The sequence below is a fragment of the Anoplopoma fimbria genome, chromosome 6 (genome assembly GCF_027596085.1).
Source record: "Anoplopoma fimbria isolate UVic2021 breed Golden Eagle Sablefish chromosome 6, Afim_UVic_2022, whole genome shotgun sequence".
NCBI lineage: Eukaryota > Metazoa > Chordata > Actinopteri > Perciformes > Anoplopomatidae > Anoplopoma > Anoplopoma fimbria.
In genome coordinates, this window is record NC_072454.1 from 13,326,251 (window position 1) to 13,353,084 (window position 26,834).

A 26,834-nucleotide genomic window follows, 5' to 3' on the forward strand; every position below is an offset into this window, starting at 1 on the left:
TCATTTTGTTCTCCATTTATCTACTCCTCCTCCTCTCTCTCTCTCTCTTTCTCACACAAATGAAATGGACAAAACCACACATTCCTGGCAACTCTTTCATCTCTCGGCTACTGCAGTAGAAGCGCTCTGCCATCACCACGGAGACAGAAGGCCTCACCATAACGACCACTCAATGGAAACTACAATGAGTCCCCTCTCCTTTTAATAAGATCGTCATTTCTTCATACACGCCTTATATTTGATCGTCAGCGGATGTATGTATTATATAAAGCTTTGTGGGTTTTTTATGTAATGGATGTAGAGCGTACACCCTGCAGTGATGAAAATAATCACAACAATGACAACATCGGCATCATCAACACCATCAACAAAAACGACACAAGAGACAAACATCGACAACAGCAACACCATCAAAGAACAAGATATCTGTACCTGAATCTTCATTTTCCAACAGGAATTCATGTCTGGATCCTGAAGCTACCTCTTTCACACACACTCTCACACACACACACACACACACACACACACTCACACACACACACACACACACACACACACACACACACACACACACACACACACACACACACCCTCACCCTCACTCAGACAATGGTTCCTCAGGGAGGTTGCATGCCCCCTCTGTAAATCCTTGAGGTGAGCCGGAGACGCAGAAAGAGAGCAAGGGAGAGAGAAGCCTCTGCATATACGGAAGTGGAGCCCCGGCAACAATGTCAGCCGTCGCCGTGGCGACTGCAGCTACGGCGGCTCAGGGCAGAAACAAAGACAGACAGAGGAAAAGATAGGAGAGAGATGGTAGAGGGAGGGAGAACAAGTGTCTGCCCTACATTTTCTTCACACACACACACACATACACACAACACAGATGCAGAGCTGCTAGTGTTGCTGCTACTTGTCCAGGCTTGTTCTCCCTCTCAGCTGCACACACACAAACACACGTACACAAATACACACAATCCTGTACTGTAATCCCATTGGCCGAGCATCCACTTCCTCCAGCTGATCTTGGTGGGGGAGGGGCAAACTGTTGTTGAATTATTCATGAGAGGGAGGTGGTGTCCTTTAAATAGACTCCCTCTGCTCTGCACACTGAGCTTAACCCTAAAGTACCTTCCCGTAACTCTACTTAAGCCTGTCCTGCAGTTTCTACACACTATCATACACACACCACACACAAACATACAGACTCTTTCCTCTGAATCTGACTGTTTTATGACAAAGAGTCAGCCACACCTATTATAAACCACTATCATTGTCCACCAATCAAAGATGTCGTTGCTGATGGTTCTACCAATCCCATGCAGGCACAAAGGGATGCAAGGTGGAGCAGAGATGACAGAGGATAATGTATCACACATGTCCTCACAGCTGTATTCAAGGGCAGAGTAACAGCACAGCACAATCACTCAAATACTGAGCAATACTACAGGCCACTAATAAACACGCCAATTAAACCTTCTAATACAGCTATATGGGTTAGAATGATGATGTTTGTTCTGAGTAAGCGGATAAGGAGCAAGATGCTACCAACTTTTGATGGATAGAATCATGGAGGGCCGAGATAAACAATAATCCAACATGGTGTGCTAATTGCAGCCATCACTATTCACAGGCATTTGAAGAAATCCTTAAGACTCAACGCTGTGTTATTGTGGAGTATAAATTCATGCTGTGTTTATTTTATGCCACCAAATTTAGCAGAATTGACCCTGTTCAAAGGGTCAATATTGATAAAACGCTTAGATTCATACCTTGGATGCTTACTACCTCGGGGCCTTAATGAGGACTTTGATAAGAAGGTTATGCAAGAAGTGAGGCCTACTTTTCTCTACAGTAAGGGTAGTCCAGGTCCTTTTCCATTGGCTAATGAGCTGAGCAGCACTTTACTTTCATTGAGTAACACTGCTTAAACGGCTTTGGCCTCTAAATAGTCTTACAGCATGTCCACTAGGCCTGGCTCGTGGACTTTGGCCAGCTACCACAACAAAGAGATTTTACACTTCAAATGCCATATCGCAGTTTTTATACTAGTCTCTAACTTTAAGTGGTCAAAAGTACATTTACTCAAGTGCAGATTCAAGGTGCTTGTACTTTACTCGACTTCCATTTATGCTTTACCACATACTTCTACTCAACTATATCTCAGATGAATATATAGCATTTTCACACTTCATTTATAATACAGCTATCTTTAGTTGCTAGTTAATTTGCAGATAACGATTTCACATATTTTACAAGCTCACTATATGAACAGTTTATAAAATACTATTATATATAATTCTGCATGATGAGTACTTTCATTTTAAAGTTTATCATGTTGATAATTCTTCTGTACTTTTATTTCAGTACATATTTTAATAAAAGACCTTTACATGTGATGGAATACATTCATATTGCAGTATTGTGGTCGCTTAGCCAGCTAGGAGCCCCGTCACGTTAACAACATATAATGAGCTGGTGATCTTTCAGAACAGGTTGACAGCAGCACTGCCTGGCGTTCTAATGTAAAGCTAAGGGGTAAAGGTGGGTTATAGAAAACAGTGGTTGGATTGATTATAGCCCCTGACAGAAAATATCAATCACAGCTGATGTATAAAAGACTGATCGAGTTTAAAACAGGAAAGCAGGGCCGTACAAAGTCAGAGACCCGAGAGGAGCGGAGGTGATATATATATATCAGAGAGTTGGGTGAAGAGGTAAATACAGAAATTTAAGGCAAAGTGTGAAGGGACAGAGAAGGAAAAAAAGAAAGCAGAAAGAGAAAACTGAGTGGGAGCGATGTCAGATATCCTACTGGGCGTGAAATTGCTCTGTAATAGCCTTTTGAGTTCATATTCAAATACAGTCATGCATACTGATAACTACAACACTAAAGCTTGTCTGCCTTTCAATCAAATTTACCTCAAATTAGAGAAACGAGACGAGGGGAGAGAGAGACAGACAAGAAGGGGGGAGATGGGTGGTGAGAAAAATCAAAGACAAACTCTTGAGAAATAATACGTTTTTTCCTTGTTTAATATTCTATAAAATGTTGAATAACTGCACGGGGATCCTTTGCTACTTATCTTCTGTAACCGTATGCAAGGCTTTGATCTGGAGCTTTGCTTTTCATTTACATATCTGTGTAATGCGGCGGAGGATGGCTTCTGAGCCTCGTGTATTCATGGTACATAATCCTCAGACCAGAATACGTAAGCACAAACGTTAAGTGGGCCGTCGCTGCGGCAACCACACCACGACACAATGCCACCAATTCACCCGCACAAAATATCAAGTGGCTGACTGTAGCAGCTTTATTGATTTGTGGCTCTCCTCACAGCTCACTGTCCTCTTGCCCGATATCTCGCCATCTCTTAAATTTTGACACGCAATGGAGCACATCTATTAAGATGATCAGGTGACTATAAATGACCTCTTTCTTGGAGCCACACTTTCAAAAGGCTATTTCTGGCTGGGTTGGCGACATAATTGTGGAGCGTGACACCTGATTGCTGCGTTTAACAGACAAAATCCAGACGTTCACACTGGTGGCAAGATGATGCACATGCAAACAGTAAAGAAAGATGTAGGAGATGATCATTACAACACTGAGTTCCCAATTAAAATATTTAAAATAATGATTCATTCAGCCAAACAAAGGAGTAGGAAGCTGTCAACTCAGTGTTGAATTATTATTGATTACTAATTTGGCCACAATAACTAAGTTTTAAGTCAAGAAAGATCCAGAAAGAACTTCAGGCACACATTTATTTGTTTAAGTCACAATAAAAAAAAGCTACATGGTTTACTCATGAGAAGCATACAAAAGTCATTTTTTTCTATTTGAATAAAGTTGACTTGACTTGAATTGATTGGGACAACAGGTGGATATCATGGGTGTCATTCACGCAAACTCACAGCCCTCATGTTGCCCATAGATACTGTTGCATGAAAAACACTTTTTTTATTTCATTATCATTCATTTCCTTTTTCAAAGCGATTTACCTCAATACAACACAAATTCGGTATTTATTTCATTATGGGAGCAGATCTGGATACACTGGATGTAAAGGGAAGTGTGAGGCGACGGGGCGTGTGGTAGGTAGGAGGGCCAAAATGGCATCAACATCTGGTCATTATGAACAATATGCATCAATTGTTCTCTGTTCAAATAAATGTCTCATAAGTAAAAAACGGTTTTGAAATACATGTCAATTCCTCTGAACAGTTCAGCACAAGTTAAAGTATTTTGTAATGTTCAAGGACTAGGGATTTGAGTTTCTCACCTCCCGCTTTGGCCTCAAACAAGTCTGAGCTGCTACTTTTACGTCACTCATGTCTAATTTAATTCATCTGGAGTCCAATCTGTCCACCCTGAGGAAAAACTGAACGCAGTGTTCTTCTCTCAGAGTGCAATCTGCAAACGTCAGTCGTGAGGTCGACTCTTTTCACAGTCTCCTAGTGTTTTCCTGGCTGCAGACTTCGTTACAGAAAAGATAAAGCTCTGTATCACTAATGAGTGACTCACTGTCATTGCATGGAGCATAACACACTGTACTTAGAATAAATGTTGTGATAGACAGGGTCGGGGTGTCTCACCAGAGCAAGTTGGAGTACAATACAACTAAGTAGAAAAGACAATACTGAAGTGTATCAGTTTGTGGAAAGTTTAAGCCAGAGCACACTAGAACAGTACTGTATAATCATGATCTCATAAAATGCTACAACATTAAAAAGTACCAGCAGGTTTGGATCTCATTTCAATGTAATAAAAGCCTGTGTATCACAAACACATGGTGTCTTGGAGGATGTGAGCAAGTCTGTAAACACTGCGATTTATTTATCTATATGTATTTTTACTCAACATGGACAGTACAGAAGACAATGAAGACTTTTTTTAACCGCAAGAGAAGCGTGTCTTACTGTTAAATTTGGAATTTAAAAGCACCACAAACTGCCGGTCAATGGTGAAAAAGACTGATCTTGGGCTCTTTGATGATTTCCTCAGAGTTTAGGTCCTGGCTCATGTTTGTTATTTAATGTGCACTAACATCCGCACACACACACACAAACTTCACATTAAAGATATGCATCAGCCAGCAGCCTCACAGGCCTCTATTTAACGTCTGCCATCATCTGGGTTTATCAGTGTTTGAAAAAAAAAAAAAAAAAAGCACCTGCAGCATTCGCTGTGTAGACTGAAGCATTGACTCTATCAGTCTGCACATCAGCACCTGGAGCCAACAATAACCTTCTAAATTAGATTAGTATTTCACCGGTGCATTAGGTCCCATGAGGAGCATGGGATGACAGCAGAAACCGGTGACAGAAGTAGACCCTGAGTAACAATCTCAGAGTGGATCAATGAATCCTAAATACTTCCCAAGTTGCTGCAGAGTGCTTATAGGAACAAGAATCTCTCTAACTTAATTAAACCGCCACGATAAGCATGTGAGTGTGTGTTTGATTAGACCATAGTCTGACCACCGGATAGATGAACAGAAATGGCTAAAACACCAGCACAGATATTCAAATTTGAAACCAAATTACTAGAAATGTACACTTTTTTTTCTACGTTGTTTTTACTGACTAAATATAATAACAGTTTGATGTGAAGTAAAATCATCTGGCTTTAGCTCTGTCTCCTATAAACATCCGCAGTCTGATAAAGATAATTACAAATGCTATCCTATATTTTTTCCAATAAGACACATTAGCAGGTTCACATGTCAGTCTTTCAATTTCCCAGACCTTATCAGCCTTTGCAGGAAAGGAGAACAGAGGATCTTTCAAAGGATTTCTGAAATTGATTGATACACTCTATCCAGCCATCTCTTTAAACTTTATATCTATCATTGGTGCTGAACTTTTGCTATAAATGTGCATCACTAGGGGAAGGACCTCAGTTTACATATGTACTAATAAAACAAACATGAACGCATCCCCCTCCTCAGTAACCGCCTCACTCCCATTTGGCCCTCGCCCACTAGCTATGACATCATCAATCATCACCTGCTGTTGAAACAGATGGTGCACCATTATTTAACCTGGACAGGTGGAGAAGTCTGCATTGCAAATAAAATGATTGGGGTATTTTAAACACATGCACACACAGAATACAATAATATTCTCTTCGACCACAGCTGCACTTCTCCTTTTCCTGCATTTCAAAGATCTGATCAGGATTGCAGGGTTGTAAGCAGCTTCCCAGCAGCATTCGACCCCTCAGCGTGGAGCTCCTGGCACAAAAACATGCCCGGGGTTATAAAGCTCCCTCATGAAAACCTTCCAACCCTACCTTACTTGAAGCACACAACAGGTCAAGATAACCTCAGTGAAGAGTGTTAGCTATTAGTCCAGCGTGGAGACACAGCAGAGGCATTATGTTGAAATGGAACAAAGTTGAACTGCTTTATCTCTGATCTAGCGGAACAGAAACACAGCATTCATCTGTTCACAGAAAGGAAAACTACACAAAGAGGAAGTATAACTAATTCCTCTGAGTCCAACCATTAGAGGACATACTCCTCAGAGGTGTGTTATTTTGCCGATGAACAAAGGACTACAGTGAACAGAAACTACTCCAACAGTTTCTTTTCTTGTTTCTAGCGTTGGATGCTTTGATGTTCTGTATACCGGTGAGCTGCGACTCTATTCATTCCTCTACACTACAGCTATCTGAGCAAAGTAACCTTGGATTTACGTATGCTCTTCCTCTCCATGTGCTAATGTTGAAGGATGAAGCCACGAATCTGTCCACCCACCTAATCCAATCGCCATTTTCAAGGGTCGGCTTCATTTGGCTCCCAGATAAATATGGTCCACCGGAGCAGTTTGCATTTAAAGTCTGGTCGTCTTACATGCCACATGCCTGCAATTAAGTGAAAGGTACATTTGCTTTTTGAATCTCTGAAAATGCTCAAAAGCTTAGATGGGAAAACCAGGTAGCTAAAATATTTTGATTTTCAAGGGCTGTTATAGCTTAACCAAAAAAAAGGACATGTTAAAATAAAGTTTACAAAGTATGAGGAGAAACCAGGTCACATTTTGGCGAAAATCTTTCTCGAGGCTGCACCACAGCTTGGGAAAATCCATTATACTGGTTTGGAGGGAGTGCTGTGATGCATTAGAGGGCAGTTCCTGGTTCAAATCCCCTGGACAAGGAAGGGCAGAGGCACAAAGAGCTGCTCAAAGCTCAGATACACTGCTTTCTCTACTGCCCTCTGCTGACCTGGTCCTGTACATACCCTCAACTCAACTCCACAACAAAACAACTAAACTTTTATTGGGGACAAAAGAGTGAGGCTTTATTCTACGGGTCAATTTTTTCCTGATTATCTTCAAAATATTGAATGAAAGTTTCATGACAAGAACTACAAAATACAAATGTCTGATACTGTTATTTTAGTTTTTTTAAGGGTAGTTGAGTTTATAAAAAGTACTATACTATACTTCTACATATCATATTCCTCACATTTGTTGAATGGTGTGACTGACTCTTGGTTATCCTATATTAGCATTTAATTAGAATTACTTAACTGAAAGTGTAGCAATTGAACTCTATTAAAGTTCAAATTACTGTCAAATGTAATAGTTGGTTGCCAAAAAGTGAAAAGTAAATTTATTATTAAATTAAATGAATTAAAAATATTAGAAATTTACCAAAATAGGAGTTAATAAGATAATAATACAGGTTTTTAGTAAAATGTAATGACTCATGCTATGAAATTCAGGTATTTCAACATAATTACAGTATTGATGGTTTCTGGTGCATCATGCCGACTTCTTTACAAGATACATAAAATGTGACAGTCTACTCTTCAGTGTCTTTCAACCCAAGGAAACAAGAACCTCTATTCATTCTTAACTCATCATTCTCCTCTGCTGCAGTCTCAAACATCCAAACAGCTGTCTCTGAACTGAAGCTTGACGTAGGTTTTCACATAGCTCTCTGCTCATCAACATGTGTGCCACATTTTTTCATCTCCATATGGCTGAAGCTCTGTTTTGGGCCACATGACACAGCTGTGAGGGCCTCACGATGAGGCTGCAGCGAGCTGTTGTGACTTACTTCAGATCATTTTTAAAGACACTAAAATACGATGGTAAAATGGATGTGAGGCACATCATCTTGGCTTGAAACAAAACAACGCTGGTTTTGAAACCAATGTGCTGCATTTTGAAACCAATGTGCTGCATTTTGATTGTCTCAAACTTCCCTTGATGATTGTATCAACTGTTACAGCAACAATGTCACACTCCAAATATGGCCTCCATGACCACTGCCGCTCACATTAAGTAAAGGGCCAAAGCTTACATGCAGCGCTGAATGCGCTAGCTCCTTGGGACATCGAGGTTGTTGCTGTGAAAGATAACTGCACAGCACATCAAACCGTAACTATTAGGCCTCACATTCTCCAAAATGATCCACTTCCCCTCCGGGTGATGTGGAGAGAGACAGAGAGAGGGAGATGGGGGAAGGTTTGTGCAGAAGAGCAGACCGCATTTTACAGCAGGTCTTTTTAAAGTGATAAGCATGAAGTCAAAATCCCATCGCTCCCAGCTGGTCCACACTCCAACCCTTACTTTTTCTTAATTTCCATCTCCCACTGCTGCCATCAGAATCAATCTCTCTCTCTCTCTCTCTCTCTCTCTCTCGCTCTCTCTCTCTCTCTCTCTCTCTCTCTCTACGCATACCTCCTACCAATCTCACTCCAGCCTGTCAATATTTGTCTGGTCAGCTCTCCATCTGTGTGCAGACAGTGTTAAACAAATATCATGGTAAAGAGCACCTTTTCCACACATAATGGGACTGAAATCAGCTCTCAAAGAGGGAGCAGATGGTGATATTTTCCTGATCACATCTTTTGGCTTTTACAGCGATTCAGCACCGCTTGTTCCATCACTCCCTTTTTAAAAAAAAAAAAATCACACTGGAGATCTTACAACAAGTTCAACAACCTTTCCTCAAAGTACAGAGCCTTGTGAGCTGCTTGCTCTTTATCTCAGCCCAGATTAAACCGTGTTATAGAGTAAAGATGCTTCCAAAAGACACACACAGGAATTACATTTCACGTTAGAACTGAAACAGGGGATTGCTCTGCTCCAAGCTCAAAAACTAAAAACAAAATGCATTATTCACATTGCGCAGTAGAATGACTAAGTGGTGATTACATATTAATTCCACCTAGATAACAGTGCTTGTATTGCAAAATTGAGAGACATAAGCGGCCATTCCGAATTTGTGAGAGATAGCTGGGAGAAAAGACATCAACCAGCTAATAACAAGATATCAGATATCCTCAGGAAAAGAGTGATAACATTTTTATGGAGGCAGCATCTTTTACATTCTCCTCACTTGTACAAAGTGCCCCTTTTCTGCAGCTAGAGTTTCAGTTGTTTGTTCAGCGGAGTAATCCAGCTCCCTGGGCGACCAACAGCGGCCTAGAAGTTTTGTATTCAGTCAGAGTACTTCGAGTGGTCAACAGGAGGAACGCATCGGATCCTCTTCCACAAGCCACTAATACTCCATTGTCCTCGCTCCACTCTGTATCACCACATATCTTTGTTGATCATAGCGTTGCAGTTTCAGCTTTCAATCATGTGGCTGGCTTTGTTTTATCTCTATGTCGGATCTCACACACACACACACACACACACACACACACACACACACACACACACACACACACACACACACACACACACACACACACACACACACACACACACACACACACACACACACACACACACACACACACACACACACACAACAACAACAACAACAACAACAACAGGTTTGCTGCCATTCCACTAGTAAAATCCCTTTCCTCTGCCCAGATCTGCACACTTCCTGGAGTCAGTATGTGCAGCCTTAAACACAGCGGACTCTGTTCTGGGTTAAGAACTGTCATCTCCATCCTTCACAATGGGCGCATGTGCAAATGTGTACAAAGCATTCCCAAACATTAGTGCTAATATAAGCGGTGTGCTTCTCGGTGTGAGCCAAATATGTCATTTTGAGTTTGTTAACCTTTAACTGAACAATGGTTAAGCGAGTCTGTTACATAAAAACGTATTAAAGATTTCCTTGTGGTGTGAATTCAAAAGAGACAAACAACGCTGGTTTTGGTAGTAGCTCCACAAAGTCCTTGGGAGGTAGTTTTCATGGCGATGACTCATTCTCTCTGCCTGCATTACCACCATGCTCCTCTAGTCTCAGTGGCCTGAGATTTTCATGTGTCACACATAGCACCGTCATAATCTATTAGCAAGCCGGAGGGAGGCCGCAGCCCTGCAAGAGTAAAAAAGTGTGTTCGTGCAAGCAAGCATTCAAAAGACAGCCTGATTGCTGTCAGCCCTAGCAGCGTGACCGGGGGCAACAGATAATGGAGTAGCCACCAGCCTCCTTATGCACGTGTGGAAGGTCCTGTGGGTTCAAATAAACACATCAATCAGAATGACAAAAGACTGACAGCTCCTGCTTTTACAAATAGGCTTCACCTCGATTTCACAGAGACAACATCTTTCTCATTCATGTTACCTTAGCGAAAGGCTTGAAATCAGGGCATTGGTTTGGATGGCGGATGTCACTGGTCCTTCAAGAGACCACTATCTAAGGCAAAGTGGGAAACCACAGCGCTCCTGGCACATAAAACGCTTGACAGCTCTGACAGAAGCCAAGCCGAGGGATGGTGGAGTGAACAGCACACTACTTCTTCACATTCTGCCTCTGCTGCTCCAGTCTTACCAATAGTACTATTATTCGGCCTTTGCTTCGTTTCTAAAGCAGCAAACATGCTCCTCTCTCTCGCTCTCGCTTCCTTCAAGTTGTTTACAACTGAGCGTAATTGTGCTCTCTTTCACCTTATCTTTTTATTCTTTCACCTGGACCCTCTCTCTGTGCTGTGAGGTGAATGTCAATGCCGGGCTGCAGTGCTCAGTACTCTGCAGAGCTCTGTGAAAGCCTCATCAGGAGACCAGGTACTAATAGTGCATTCATGCAGCTGTACTGTCCACAGGTTGAGGAGGGATTAGACAAGCACTGTGCACACAACTGTTTGGATTGAAAAGTGGCTTATGACCTGTGATACATGGCATCATGACCCTAGCTGCCATTATCTTCATTGATTACTCTTTTATCATGAACTTGTCCAGTGGTGCAATAATTGCAACATAGTATATTTACTTTGCGGGCTCAAGAGTCAACATTAGATTCAAACACTTCCTGCAATAGAAATGAATTGACATAAACTCTCTATGCCTAAAAATGGCTAAGAGTTAAGCACTGATCTTGAGACAGTAGATTTCATCTCTCTAGAAAAGCCTCGTAAGATAAATCTTTGTTGAGACACTTGCTGTCTGCCTGCTGAGAATGGATCACAAGATTTCAAAAATGTTCTCTGGACTTCAAGCAGCAGAAATTTCCAAACATCTGGTATTCCACTCTGCCTATGGGAGCTCTTTGTGAAAGCTGTCCTTCTTCAATCTTTACATCATAACTAGAACAGATGTTCCCCTCCTGTAAAGCACAATAGAGGAAAAGTAGCAGGTTGGTCCATTAGTTAAATGTTCTTGGTGTACAATGGTGCTCTCACTTTTGATTTAGAAACAAAGCTGATGGATTTTTTTTCTGATCTGTCCATCATTTGATTCAAAGATTTCAATATTTTTGGAAGAAAGATGTGGGATGAAAGCTTACTTTGCTCTTTAGCACCTCTCCTATAACAATAGGATATATAACTAATCTGAATGAAATCTAGGTACTAAAGATCACAGATGAAGATCAGCACAACACAGATGAACAACAAATATCCCTCAGAATCATCATTTGGAGGGAAATACCATTTTTCACAATTAATAAAAGTGTAAATGATGTATTGTTTCCATATAATGTGCACACAGAGAATTATATATATCATTTGATATTTTTTTTCCAATACCTTGTTCTTATTTGATATCAATAATTATTACATCACACCTAAAAGCAATAAGCAATTATGCGTATTGTAGATGTGCTTCAAAAGGCAATTAGAAATGTTGTGTAGCTTTTAGAGCTTTGGTGGTTTCATTTTCTGAAACAGCACAAACCAATTAAAATGTTATAGCCATCACTAATATAAAAAACAAAAGAAAAGCACAGAACATCCTAAAGTTTTTTTGGTATTAGGTACCTACATATTATGCAGATTTTCAATTTGAAAATAGTTTCACAGATTTCAGCTGCACCTTAAACCTTTGAAAACATGTGCATAGCTGACAGTGGTAATTTACTCAGAGGACGGGAATTACATTGGGCTAAATTTAAAATATGTCTAAATTCCGTCTCTTTTTCAGTCTCTCAGGCTGACTCGGCAGATGTCAATTATTGCCTCCATTCTTTGGCTCTCTTGTCTACAGCATAAACAACTGGACTAAATCGGTCTTGTTTTGTTCCACCCTAAGCCTTAATCAAAGGTAATGATTGGTTACTCCGCTGTGCCATTTTAGGCTCTCAGTAAAGAGGTGCAAGGTCAAAGTCAAGTCATTCCAGTTATACACAAGAACTGTCCAAGAAACAGTTTATCAATACATGAGTCTCATTTGAATAGTTTTGGCCATAATTCTAAATCGGTAATAGAAAACAACGTACCCATTAATGTAATAGTTCTGAAGAAGGTATAATGTTTACCATGGGAGCTGTCTAGTTTAATGTGTTAACATGCTAACATTTGCTAATTGATTATCAGGGAATACAAGTCCAGCTGAGGCTGATGGGTCAATAGTTTTTTGGTAGTTTTTTGGTAGCAGGTATTTGGTCATAAAACAAAGTATTGGACAAAGGAAAATCTATAATTTGCCTTGACGATTGCGTTAGATGCAAAGTCAGTGGATCACCAAAGTCACTAGGATCGACAGACCGACATTGCAAAATATCTAGAAGCTAGCTTCTAGTTCTACTCATAGGCTCGGTCTAAAATGCTGCTTTCCACAACAACAGAATACACTAGCGTGGGTTGACTGAGGAGATGATCCCACTTTGTGTGCCCTATAGCTCATGGTAGCAGAATTACAGCATAAGCAGTCACGGCATTTTACACAGACAAGTGAGAAAAGTCTGTAATTGAGTCAACATCTGCAGCTGCTGGGCATCTGTCTCCACAGACAGCAACAAGGAGGAGTTCACAGTGTGGTCACAGGAGTGAATTCATAGGCTGAGAGATTAACTGCGCTAATCTTCCACTGGATAACCCCATGAGAGGATGATGGAGGAGGATGAAAAGAGTAGGTGGTGGGAGGAGGGAGTGGAGGAGGAGCTGGAGAAAGACGGTCCAAGATGTTAAGGGTGACGGGGTTTGGACAAAAATAAAATGCAGCCTTGTTGTAAGAGACTCTAGTGTGTATTTGTGCATAAACTTCCTCCTCCCCTAAATGAGACAATTGGGAATCTCATCATCACATCTTACTGGAAAGCGTCTGACTGCCCACTTTCTTTCCCTTTATGCACAAGAGACGTATTATGAGCCTGTGTGCTCGCCATAAACTGGCCACCACTGTGGAGTATGACAGCTATGAGTCCTATCAGACTCATTACACAGCTGGGGTGTACGGCTGCATAGAAAATGCATTCATCAGGCAGATATTGTGCGTCAATCTCCACAGAACCAGAGGACAGGCTGCTGTGAGGGGAGCATGTGCTGTGTCTCCTCTGGAAGATGAATGTGGCCGCTGTGGGAGAGCTCAGAGAGCCTCCACCATTGATCTGGCTGGCAGTGGCTGAATGTTCGGGGCCATGTGAGTCACAGAAGCCAAATCAGCATGTCACAGTCTCAATTAAACGGTCTCCTCAGACTCCCCGCAGAGACACCTTCCAGTGAACAGAAGTGCGACAGAAGCACTCAAAGACTGAGGCAGCAGCGTCTGAAAGAGGAGAGGGGAGCGGCAGATGCAGCCTTTCATTTCTCCAACCTGGAAATAACTTCATTAACTTCATCTGGTTTTTTTTGTTCATCTCTGTCTGTCTGCATGTCTGTCCTTGGTTATCTGCTGGCTCTTCACTTGTGTCTCTTTATCCACAGTCACTCCTACAACTGAGATATTCAATATCTGAAGAATGCACCTTGGTAACCATGTGTAAAAATTAAATTGGTTCTTAGAAATTCATTCTGGCAAAATCAGTGGCTTTCATAGCTGAGAGCTTTTTGTGTTCAGGTGCACTTTCTGTTCCTGCGGTGTGTGACAGGCTGAACAAATTTCTGTAGGTTAACAGGTTAATAGCTATACATATGTCGGATTAGGTTATACAACAGCCCACATAGTAAATCGTGAGATTATCATTTGTAAATGTGTTTTACCAAAGAGAACATCTGAAAGCAGCTTACTGAGCCTTCTTATTCAACAGTAAAGGGTTTATTTTGTGCTATGAACGTGTGTCTATATGTGTGTGGGTGAAGGGCAATGAGGCAGGGGTTAATTAGAAGACACAGTTTCCTCTGAATGTTTCTCCCTCTGCTTATAGCTGCTCTTCTGAAACCAAGAGCTGAAATACACACAGTGGAGACAAAGCAAACTCTCCTTCCACAATCATACAAGAGTATGCCATTCCTACTAGAATATAGAGCAGGTAAGGGGACTGTAATTATTTCCTGCCATGCTTTTAAAGTTCATTTCTGCTGCTATGGGTCAATTGTAATCGCATATATAAAAATAAATATATCACACAGTCAGAGCTTCCAAAAGTAAATAAAATAACCCTGTGGAGCCATCACAAAAGGTAAGGAAGTAAAGTCCTTCCTTACAACTTTGAAGGCACTCAAAGGCCTGGCCGTCATGTCCGCTCTTTCACATTTAATTATCTTTTTTAGCACTTCAACCACAAGAGGCTCATCGCAGCCAGGTCCTTGAGGGAACTCGAGCAAGTCCTGCACAGACTAACAACACCAGCTGCTGACATGTGCGCGTGTTTGTATGTACCTGCACGTCCTTGCATGTGTGTTTCCAGAAAGAGCAGCTCTGATAATGAGACACAGAGAGTCAAGAGGAAGAAAAATAACAACAGCAGATTAATGGGATGCAATAAATATACTATGTGTCCGGCAAGTTAGTGCTAAAACAATGAGTTGATTAATCAAATAGGTTTGCATGTATCACGCAAAAATTTGAACATTTAGCTGTTTCAGCTTCTCAAATGTGAAAATGTGCTACTTCTCTCTGTTATTTATTATTGTAAATTGAATATCTTTGGGTTTTGAGCCTTTGGTCAGACAAAACAAACAATGTGTAGATGTAACTTTGAGCTGTGGGGATCTGGTGATGGCCATTTTTACTATGTTTTCACATTAAATAGACACAAATATATACAGTATATATATATAAAAAAGATAACAGAACTTTTAAAAGCTAATGAAATGAATAAAATCAAGTTAGCTACAGCCCCACTGTCTAATACTGGAACACAGACGCCCCACAGAAAAATATTTACCCTTCAACTTTAACTTTGTATTTACTGTATGTCAGCTAAGACGGCATGTTTGCAGAGTTCGTTGATCTTTCTGAATTCCGAGAGAGGCATACACAGAGTAGGTTAGTTTGCTGACACACAACATTCACACCTTGATGGAAACATCTGCCAGAATAAAGAGCATCCCATTCTGCCTAAGTGTTATCTTCTCTCTCCAGCTTCTGCTTAGTAGACAGGCAGGGGAAACCTGTTTGACCTCAGAACATTTATACCAGGATGAACGAACGGTTGTCTGCTTGGTGTATGTGTGTTTATATGCAGGTGTGTGAGAAAGAGAAAAATATGTGCACACATGTTTACATTTGTGTTACCTGAATATTAAATAGATTAACACTAACATATAGTTTGTGAATGTACAGTCGTGCACCAGTAAAAACACTAATATGACAGAATATTTTGTATTTGCACCTTTAAGTCTGCAAAATAAACAGAACACCTTCTAACTAGAAGTGACCCCCTTGAGTTTAGTCCTTATGTACTCAAGTAACACATGTAAATACTTATTTTCCTTATAATTTAGCATTTCATGCCTAGTTTAGCCAGCCCCAAGGCTTCCTGGGTGATAATCATGGCATTTCCATTTGCAAGCCTCTGGGCACTGCAATCTGGAAGAGAAGGATTTGGACAGTTTAGATGCACCAAATGTTTGGAAAAGGTTTCTCTGCCTCAAGGCCCAGAAACATATTTTCAAATATTTTTAAACACATTTAATCAAATGTAGTTTTTATGCACAATATTATACAGATTTAGTAGCGCTTAGTGTAAAAAGGCTACCCTGCTATCTGCCATCTCAGCCAAAAAAGCTTCAACTGCACCAAAAGTGCAAGAACACGGTTTCAAGTGAACTAGTTATGTCACTATACAGGAAGCGCTTCATTAAATTAGCAAAAACAGACACATTAGACCATCCCTATCTAGCCTGAAGGCTGTGTTGAAAGTGTTTGCTGTTGGGGTCAGTGTTTGATGCTTTGTGGAGACCAAGATCAGTGTTGGGAGCTCTGCGGCTATTATAACTGTCCTTGGACTCCGACACACGCTTTTTGAAGGACAAAGCTTCCAGCGCTCTCTGTGCTTTCATGAAAAATACATGCAGGATCAAAAGGGCGGGTATCAAGTATCACAGTGTTCAGGGAGTGCGCAGTCACAGAGATATACTGCTAAATATAATATAAGTGTGAGGGAGGTCATGCATGTTGGTGTGAATACATGTGTGAAAATGAAAGCTACAGCTGCGTCCACTGAAGCTCTGCTATATTTCTGGAAGAACAATAATCACATGCTGCTCATGTAAATTACTGTATTAACCGTAAAGAAACCTCCACCATGTGACATTGCTGTTGGGGTTAAAGATGTATAATAATCAACAAACAAACATTGGCAGCTCAGCAAATATGCATTTTTCAGATATCAGATAAGACTTTCTCCTTCCCTACCTGCCAACCTCTTCTAGAGATTAATTTATTGTCAACTCATGCATAATTCAATCGCTGCTCACCTTATCAAAAACCCCGGACTCAAATAAATCTAACCATATTATTTGCCAACCCTGAGAACTGTCAGGGAACTTTTCTTTTTTTTTTTCCCCTCACAAAATAAAACTCTTCCTCTCCAAGTCTTTTGGAGCCGTTTTAAAAAATATTTCTTAAACCTCAATTTATCTGCAGGAGTTGTGAAGTGGAGGACCCACAGCGCACAGACAAAGTGCCCACACGTACAAACCCAAAGAGGATTTTTGAAGATGACAAATTAACTTGAGTGGAGCTAGAGGAGAGGGGCAAGTTAAGGGCAAGCAACAGTTAAAGATGTGTTGCTCTGTAAAGGACCAGCTGACCAACTCTGAATTCTAAGTAGTAGGAAAGTTCTGCTTTTTTTTCTTGAGGCGCTAAAAGACCAGTCGTGTTGTCTAAGAGGGCCAGATGGGCTTGCGCTCTGTGACTAAACTCTGGGCAGACACACACACACACACACACACACACACACACACACACACACACACACACACACACACACACACACACACACACACACACACACACACACACACACACACACACACACACACACACACACACACACTAATCAGCATTCAAAGAAAACACTCTCTCCTCTTCTCCTACACTGTTTCTCCTTTTCTCTACTCTGCTGATGGTTCCACAGGGAGGACTGGAGTTGCTGCTGTTTATCCACTTTATTCCTCCGGGGGAAAGGGAGGCTCAGCCAGCAGGAGACAGAAAGAGGGAGAGAGTGATGCTGAGCAGAGAGATGCAGGGTTGGGTCTTTACACTGTTAGCAAACATGGCGGCAGAGACCAAATGCCTCCCAGACATTATACAGCTTACAGTTTCACTTCTATTCACCAGCAAACGACCTTTGCTACGACTGCTCTCAAAGTTTAAACCCCTTAATCCTGTTAACCGTGCATTGTACAAAAAGTTATCTCAGCTACACAAACTCACACCTTTATTTGACTGAGGACTTTGCAAGAAATGAAACTAGCTCAGAGTGAATCGCATTTTCACTTTTACTTCTGCAATGACAAGGCATTATTTTGAGCCTCATAGAGAACAGCAAATGATTGTGCATGTGTGTAAAGTAAAAATACAAGTTAGCGCCAGTTTACAGTTTGTTCGCAGTCAGTTCTACAGAGCAGAAGGCCAAAACACAGCACAATATGTAGCACGAAGAAGCCTCTTAAGAACACCTGTTCTGCTGCACTTAGCCACCAGGATCTATTGTGAGCTGATGAGGCCGAGGAGAAAGGGCAGCCTACGGACATATTGTCTTAGCACCTCGCTTTGTTCCAGAGCTCAAAAAAGCAACTGCACTCTGAGAGCACTTCACTGTGGTGTTTGATGCTGCTGACGTAAGGAGACAGAGAGGGACGAAAAGACAATAAAGCTTGATGGGCTGCATGTGAGACCAAGAACAAATTTTGATTGTACAACTGACTTTCTTTGTTGATATTGACAAATAAAAAGTGATAACTACCTCAGAAACAAATAAACGTCCTGATAATTCAAAATGATGGCCAGATGTGAGAGGTTTAAACATTTCTGAGGGTAATCTTTGGATTCTGAGAAAAGTCAGATTTCAAAGAATAAAGTCAGAAATCTGTAATAGACTCAGATTAACTTTTTTAAATGTGGCACTAATCCTCTTCTGTAAGGCCTGATATATGGCTTTAGGCTTTTATTTTAGACCAATTTTTTGTGGCTATCCTGACTGTATTTTAATATTTGGTATTTTACTGATTTAGTAAAATTTGAAGTAGAGATGATTTAAAAAAAAAAAACCTGATGAAAGGTACAAAATCAGGTATTTGGTCCACTACCACCATTTGCAAATGGATAAGAAGACCAGACTCTGACCAGCCTCATTAAATGAAAACCTCTGCTCAACCCACAGGCAGCACAGAAATAATTTGTTTGTGAGAGAAATGTTGTATTGCAGGATTTATCGCATTTGTCGCTGTGTTAGGATTGACACCCCTGGCATTAGAAAATTAACTTCCTGATTGTTCTCTTGTGAATGACTACAGGACAGCTCAGGTAACTTTCTCCACCCGCCAACCCCCTTTTTAAAAAAAAGAAAAATTAATTTAAAATTAAAACTTATTTGTTTTTTTTCTACATCTAGTTGACATTCTTTCAATAGGTTCTTTCAACAAAGAGTTGTTTTCTCAAAAATACTAATTTCACACTGCCAAACCGAGTTTAAAAACAATGACAAAGGAAACAAAAAAGGAACAGATATGATGAAGTTTTAAAGGCATCTGGCAACAGTGTTTTTCCTGTGGGTGTGTGAGTGACAGTGAGTCAGCAGAGCATCATTTACAGTGGCACTGTTATGCAAACAGTCAACATACTTGCACAATTATAAATCTAAAACTGTCCTAAAACCAAATTAAAGTTGGATTTCTTTTTTTTTTTGCTGTGGTAAAAACTGAGGTAACCATTTTTCAATGTGTATAAAAATAAATGGAAGCCCATACTGTTTTCTGGAAGGAGATAAAAACAAGACTCACTCGATATTACTCCTCTGTCTCTCTCTACTCTACTGGCTTTGTTTGGGAGCTGTGCAGATCCCCCCTTAGTACTATATCATGTCTCTGTAGGATAAATACTTCACTTTATGGGATGAAACAAACCCATAATACTCAGCTGAGTCCCCAGCCTTTTAACTCTTCACATACCTGCTTGTCCTTGTCCTTGTCCTTAGCTTTCCCGCTGCCTGACACCCGCGATGAGGTGACATCACGGGGGATGACAGAGATTTGGTGCAGTGGCATGTTCATCCCAGCAGAGCCAACCAGGGACGCTCACACACACACTTCCTGTTCTGCTACCAGAGCAAAGGGCATGATGGTCTGAATTCCGACACCTTGCCCGTGCTGCTCTGCAAGGACACACAGAGGACAGGTGAAGATTAGCTGAGATGTAGTTGAAAATCACATTAAAATAACTAATACTGTTTAAAATCACTGCATCTGGAGGAAGTCCACAATAATAAACAGGAAATGAAAGTCAGCACGATGAAATGAAAGTGTCACAGCTTCATCACTTTCACATGTAAATAGAATGTACTAGTTGTATTCCTGACATTTGCTGCTGTATTTGTGTGTAAAAATAGTGAAACATTATTTCTTACAGCCATTAAATGCTCTATTCTAATCAAGTTTTTTTAAATATATAGCCGACTGTCATTTTTCTTGTACTTCGGGTACCATATTCTTTGTTAAATTGACAAATATAAGTCATATATCTGAGTTTGTAGTGAAAAAGAAACACCATGCATATGCTGAAATATAGTACATTGTAAGACATTTTTTGCTAATCTCAAACCACCAAAGGGACAGTCTCTTCTGACTTTCAATAAGAGACCAGGAGTTTGTCTCAAAATAGCACAAGCACAGGGTGTAATATTTGATCATAGAGGTGATCGACTGAAGTGTGTACTAAATCACTATAGAGGTGAATCTGAGAGTGCACTTGATTTCCCTGTTGTTCTTGGGTAGACTCAGACAGACAGAGTCGTGAAAGCAGCAGCAGTGTGGGGCTGTTCTGGGGAGTTACACAAGAGGTTTTACGTAAGGGCTGTTTTAACTTCAGTTAATGCGGCCATTTGTACTGCCACTGACAGCAATTAAGCCTTAGCTCCTTCTCACCACTAGTCCGTGTGTGTGTGTGTGTGTGTGTGTGTGTGTGTGTGTGTTTGCACGCAGGCCCGTTTACCGAGCAGATCCTCAAGCTCCGCAGTATGAAAATGACAGGATTAGGAAACCAAAAAGCAAGCAGACAGATGGGAGGTCAATGAAATGGCAGTAATCAGAAACCAGCGTTGATGGCGGGAGGGGGGGTTGGGTGTGTTGTAGGCTTTGGACTGAGAATGCCACACAGGTCCACTAAGAGGCTTCAGACCGGCACAGCCGGAGCTGCCACATCAGTTCATCTGTCTGTGATAAGTATTTATTAAGATGGAGAGGTGATTATGTTCACATGATCTCATAAACAAAAACAGTCAGTGGTCATTTGTGCTTCTTGTGCAACAGCTGGCAGTCTCAGCTCGGTGCCAAAGATAATTTTTTAATAAAGACCAACCAGAAAGCCCCTTAGAACTCATTAAATATTTTTCCCTGGCAAACTAAAGTATCCACTACGACACGGTGGAAAGATCAGGGACGTAGTCGAGGGTGAACCAGAATCACAAACCTCATCACAGGAACATTTTTATTTAAAACAAATATATGATGATTGTTCGTTTAGAGCATTAGTACCCCTTTATGTTTGCTCATGTCACAGATTAACATCCATAAATACTCCTACTTTCTATCCTTGCAGACTACTGAAAAGTCTGCAAGTTGCAAGTTGTGTGATTTTATTGAGTGGCATGTTTAACTCAATACAACAAGGTGGAAAAAAAAACATCCACTGAAGAAGAGTTCACTGACTGACATATGTGTTCACTCAAGACTGACATTTTGGTTTTCCTAAACCTGTTTTTTCATACTATATTATATTTGATCTGCTGATTCACATGCCAGTAAAAACCCACACAGTGTTTGTTTGTTGTGAAACATAAAAAAGGAGTTACACTGCAAAGTCTCCCGGAGGAAAAAACAAAAAGAAGCATATTAAACAATGCAGTGCACGATTTACCGAGGTAATGCAGGAGGCAGCAAGCCCTTTGTGGAGGTCAGGATGGTGGAGGAGTTCTTCTAGATGACTCATCTTTTTTGACTGATGTTCAACCCAAACCTTAACCTCCATTTTGCATTTTTAAAAGCATGTTACAATGCTATTGTAGCTGCATGTGCTGGCAACTGAAAGTCATTGGCCAGGGGGGCCAGGGAGTCTGATATAGGCCTAACATTTGAATGAATAAAAGCTAGAATTGTATCCGTGTTTTTTCTCAAAACTTGTAGCCAAACGATGTTGGTCACTGTGGGGCAATTTGACATATACCGCGCTGACGGTAGTAATGAAACGGCGCAGAGGAGATCAACAGAAAGAACATGTCAGTTAGCTTAATTTCTTAGCCTGATTGCTTTTCATGGTTGGAGGGAGGGTGGGAGGCAGGGAGGGATGGAGGGAGGGGGAGAGAGAGAGAGAGAGAGAGAGAGGGATGCAAGTCGCAAACAACTCATTCTATCCAAAATGTAAAAAATATTTAGCGCTCTGATTTTGCAACGTTCTTGTGTGAATGCTCTTATTAACAAATGTGTTCTTTGATTGTGAACGGTGGCCTTATGTTGTTGTTATTTAGCTTTGATTACTAAAATCAGATAAAATGCGGATCTTCTATCAGTCTGTAGCAGCTATGGGTGGTGGCTTCGAGGCCTGGGGGTGAGTAGTTTAAACAAACTGTTAAGGAAGGCCAGCTAGGTGATAAGGTTAGAGCTTGACAGTGTGGAGGTGAGGAGGACGAGGGACAAAATCGAAGCCATCTTGGATAATCCTTCTCACGCCCTGTACAACGTGCGGTGGCAGATTGGCAGCTAGTTGTAGAGAGAAGCATGGCATGGAGGCATGAAAATCCAGGATGGTCCGTTTACATCCAGTCTATAATCATCCAACTCTCTTTTGTCTGCACGCCTTGATTCCTTCCTTCCAAAGCCATCAGTATTTATTATTATAAAAGTAAAGTGAATACAAAGCCAGTAAAGCAACCTTGTGCCATATAGTAATATAGTATCTTATGTGACCTCACTGCGAGTTGGTGAGCCATGGCTGCAGATTACAAGACACTTTGATGGGTAGAGAACACACAGAGTCACATTGTGTGTGTTTGTGTGATGCTAATGAGTTACAGTAAATGAGCGTGGGTCAGGGGGCAAAGTTTCCCGCCGCAGGGCATCATCACATCATCAAAGCTCCTGCTGTATTTCAGTCACAAGTGTTTGTATTAATTAAGAAGCTGGCGTTCCCGTGTCATTTCCCAAGCTATGTTGTGAAGTAAACAAGAGGGATGAAGAAAACAAATAAAGACTGTCTGTGCCATGTATTTGTGCACTACGTTTTTTTAGAGCTGTGGTTCACTCAAATATTTTTGCGGCAGTGCGATGAAACAACATCCATCACTGCGGCCGCAACACAGACCGCTGCTGCACCAGAGAGGTCGTTAATGTACATCCAAAGAATAACAACTGCAGTAAAAACCCTCCAGTCCACTCTTAATTGGCAATGTGTTTCAAGCCGACGCTCTGTGTTGAACTGTGAGGATGCAGTAATGGGGAGAGAGATGCGTTGGATAGAACGTTAGGATGGCTCTTTCTCTCATTCAGTCATTAATACATCTGTACATACAAAGAGAGAATAGGATATATAGGATTAATAAAGCTAAACTAAAACCGTCAATAAGGCTGTCAGAAGGTCGCCAGGATGTGAGATCACCGGTTGTGTGTGTGTTTGTGTGCGTGTGTTAATGCGTGTCTTCCGGGCTGGCTGTCGTTCAAAGAGTTCACTGCAACAATATTAATAGCTACAAGTCCAACAACACTCCAACCAATCACAGATCTCCTGTGGCTCCAATTTGATGCTGACCTGTTGCCATGGCAGCAACTCCAGGGTCATCGTGAGCTGTTAAGGGGGCACCAGCTTCAGATAAACGGATGCACCTCTGACAGGTTATACGTAACTGTCAAACTAGCGAGGGTAATTTTCAGTAAAACTGTATTAAACAATAACCTGTAGTTAATCATTCTGAGCTTAGCAGGCCGCTGTAGTGCACTCTATCTGAGGCTAACTGCTCGAGGCTACGTTAGCTCCTGCTATTCTTGAGTAACACAATTCACCCCTTAAATCACAGTCCTGTCTCCTCCACGTTCCACGCTGCTGATCTCTGCTGCTATTCAGTAAGCCGGGAGAACCCTCTGTGTCCCTGCTGTCAGATCAGACCCGTGAAATGGCTGAGAGCCCGTTCTCCGGTTCTGATGCGCAACCAGGCAGAAAAACTCTGCTGTGTATCAATCAATCAATCCTAACATTACTGCACTACAGCTAAAGTATTTATTTAAAGGAGTGTCTTACCCGAGGACTGGCTGGTTATGAAAGATCTAAAGCACAAAGAAGATTGATTCAGTTAAGGAGCTATTGCAACTATAACTTGGATTTGGATAAATATTACGTAATCATATCTTATGTATATTTATGTTATGTTCTCTATAATGTGGTGACATTTTTACATTATTTAGGTGGAAGCTTCAAATAAGCCCAGCGGGTTTTCTGCCTCGTCCTGCCCCGTGATATTATTTATCTCTGTTTTACTTCTGTGTATTTTTTTATCGTGCAAAACTAAACTAGATTTCAATCAAGCCTCATTACAAAAGGGAAGAGTTAGTCCTGCCTCTAAATCTGTGATTTTATGCTGATATTACGATACAATAGAGATTATCGTTTGCAATCTGTTAAAAAAATATTTGATTTGACTATCGTAACCAATGCAATAACACAAAAACACAGAGTGTTCCTCATTAAGACAATTCTCATAAATTTGACTTCCACAGAAATGTATTCACTGTTCATTTGGCAGGTACAGTACAACGCTTGTAAATGTAATTTCTTGGTTTGATCGCTGTTCCCTTGAGGGATATGTCATTTTGTCTCTGAATCATTTTCCAGAGATGAAGGATTTTTTATAAAAAAATAAAATGCTATAAATATGCCTGTAGGTTGGACCAGTGCCACTGCTGAGAATCAGGGGAGAGAAGGGGACATTAATTTCATCGCGACACAGATCCTATAGCTGTGTTGGCAGCAGTGATTGGACTTAATGCCCTGCCAGAACACACGCACACACACAGAAACGCAAACACACGCGCACACACACACACACGCACACGCACACGCACACACAGATTAACAGTAAAACCTGATGGACTCCTCTGATAAAGGCCTGCTGCAGTTCACTTCCTAACACACTCAATCACATTTGACGCTGTGGTTCTTCTTGAGTTTGGATAAATTGTCAAACAAATCTAACTGTCAAACTTAAACAGGGAGATAATTTAACCGTTACAGATGTTGTATAATTTCATAAATAATACGCAAACATACAGGCCTGTGCTGCACTGAGCTCGAAGATTGGTGATTACTCTTTTTCATAAACACACTGGGAATAAATTATCATAATTCTATTTCTTTAAGCTCATTGTCATTTCAAATGTAGCTGCATTATTTATCAGCACCAGTGCGGTCTGAATATAACTGTGACTTCTGCTATACCTCCTAAATATCTCCATGCTTATTTCTCCTGTATGCAGGATTAATCAAAAGCATCTGATATATAAATTTACCTTATTCATAATACCTCCGTTAGCTGTCTTATTTGATTATATGCTAATGAGTCCCAGTTTAGATGTGATTAATTGTGTGGTTGGTGAAATGAGCAGACATCTGGAATAAACATACTTGTTGGTCAGGGAAACGCAGGAACATAAACCAACATGGGATTTTACCACCATTTAACAAAATGACCTTCACTTTTTACAATTTTTCTCAGCTGCCAAGAAAGGAACGAAGGGGATGACACAAATGCAAGTGCGCACTAGTCAATCATACACGACACCCAGAGTAACTTCCCCTCCTGTTAATCTCAAAAAAAGGAAGGAGCCGTTCATTTACAGTAAACGTTTCATTTTCAGTATCGCTACCAGAATCGACACAGTTACTACAAGTGGGTCATTCAAAGTTAAGTTAATTACTTAATTTAGTCACAATCCCTTCAATGAACTCTTGTTGAATTCCCCAAATCAGTTTAGTGACGAGAGGAGACTGATCACCGAATTCCAGACGCAAGAAGAAATCATAAAACTTCCTTTAAAGTTCCCAGAAAACTAAAATTTCCCATCATCCTCGAAGAAGAGCAGTTTCATCTGATCTCTTTCCGTTTCAGGATGACGCAGGACAGAAGTTCTATTCATACAGCATCATGCATTTTTGTGTGTCAACTTCCAAAAATCTGTCAGCCCCCCTCTCCCCAAGACACCATGGTAGCTAGAATTTGATTTCAAAGAATTCAAAATTTGTGACAGTTTATTACATGGAAAACTTTTTTTCTATCCCACCCACTCTTACAGGAAAAGTTAGACACTGTTGCCATAAAAAAAATTACGTAACTCCCTATAAAGAACACAACTTGTGGTTTTGAGTTCAGAGGATAAACCAAACAAGATAAAAATGTGTTCTTATAATAATCTTTAGAGGTGCTGGTAGGTCGATTGTGATACCTATGGACAGAGCCAAGCTGCTTCTAGTCCATTTGCTAGCTAAAGCTAAGCTAACCTGTGACAGCGTACCAATATTCTTATCTAACTCTCACAAAAAGGCAAGTAGGCATTATTTCCCAAAATGTTAAAATATTTGTTTAATAGATCGATCCAAGAGCCTAGTGAAATGCCATTTACTTGTGACTTGTAACTGGAAGTAAATGTATTGTGAAAGCATTCAAACTTTAATTATGGAACAATATACAACTGCCCCATTACTTCAGTTGGCAATTTCTACATTTTGAATTTGGTTTCAGGAGAGGTCAGTAAACACACCAATTATTCACTATAGTCTGAACAAATAAAATGTTCAGGCAGCAGGCCTCGCATAATTTTCTATCCAACGATAACTGTTTCACCCGGTTGAAACGACAAACATGGCCAGCAGCAGATTATATCAGCTGCAGCTTGTAGTTAATTAACGGTAATTCCCTAAATACCTTACCCAGGCCAAAAACATGGTTATTATGTATTGTTTTGAACAAAAAACAGCAGTGTTCATGCCTTCTCATCCAATTTAAGGTGATTACTGATCTCAAAATCAGTTTTGGTTAATTGTAACTCTTTTTAGAA

The 26,834-nt window shown here is 40.7% G+C and overlaps 1 protein-coding gene across 2 annotated transcripts in view; it reads right to left on the reverse strand.

Annotated features, from left to right (window-relative positions):
* Positions 1–26,834, reverse strand: part of marchf8 (membrane-associated ring finger (C3HC4) 8) — a 67,341-nt gene that overhangs the window by 26,963 nt on the left and 13,544 nt on the right. For both annotated transcript variants that reach the window (XM_054599765.1, XM_054599764.1), the window contains exon 2: positions 19,692–19,894. In XM_054599765.1, the coding sequence (XP_054455740.1) occupies positions 19,692–19,793 (102 nt within the window). In that variant the 5' untranslated portion in view covers positions 19,794–19,894. The remainder of the gene's footprint in view (positions 1–19,691; positions 19,895–26,834) is intronic.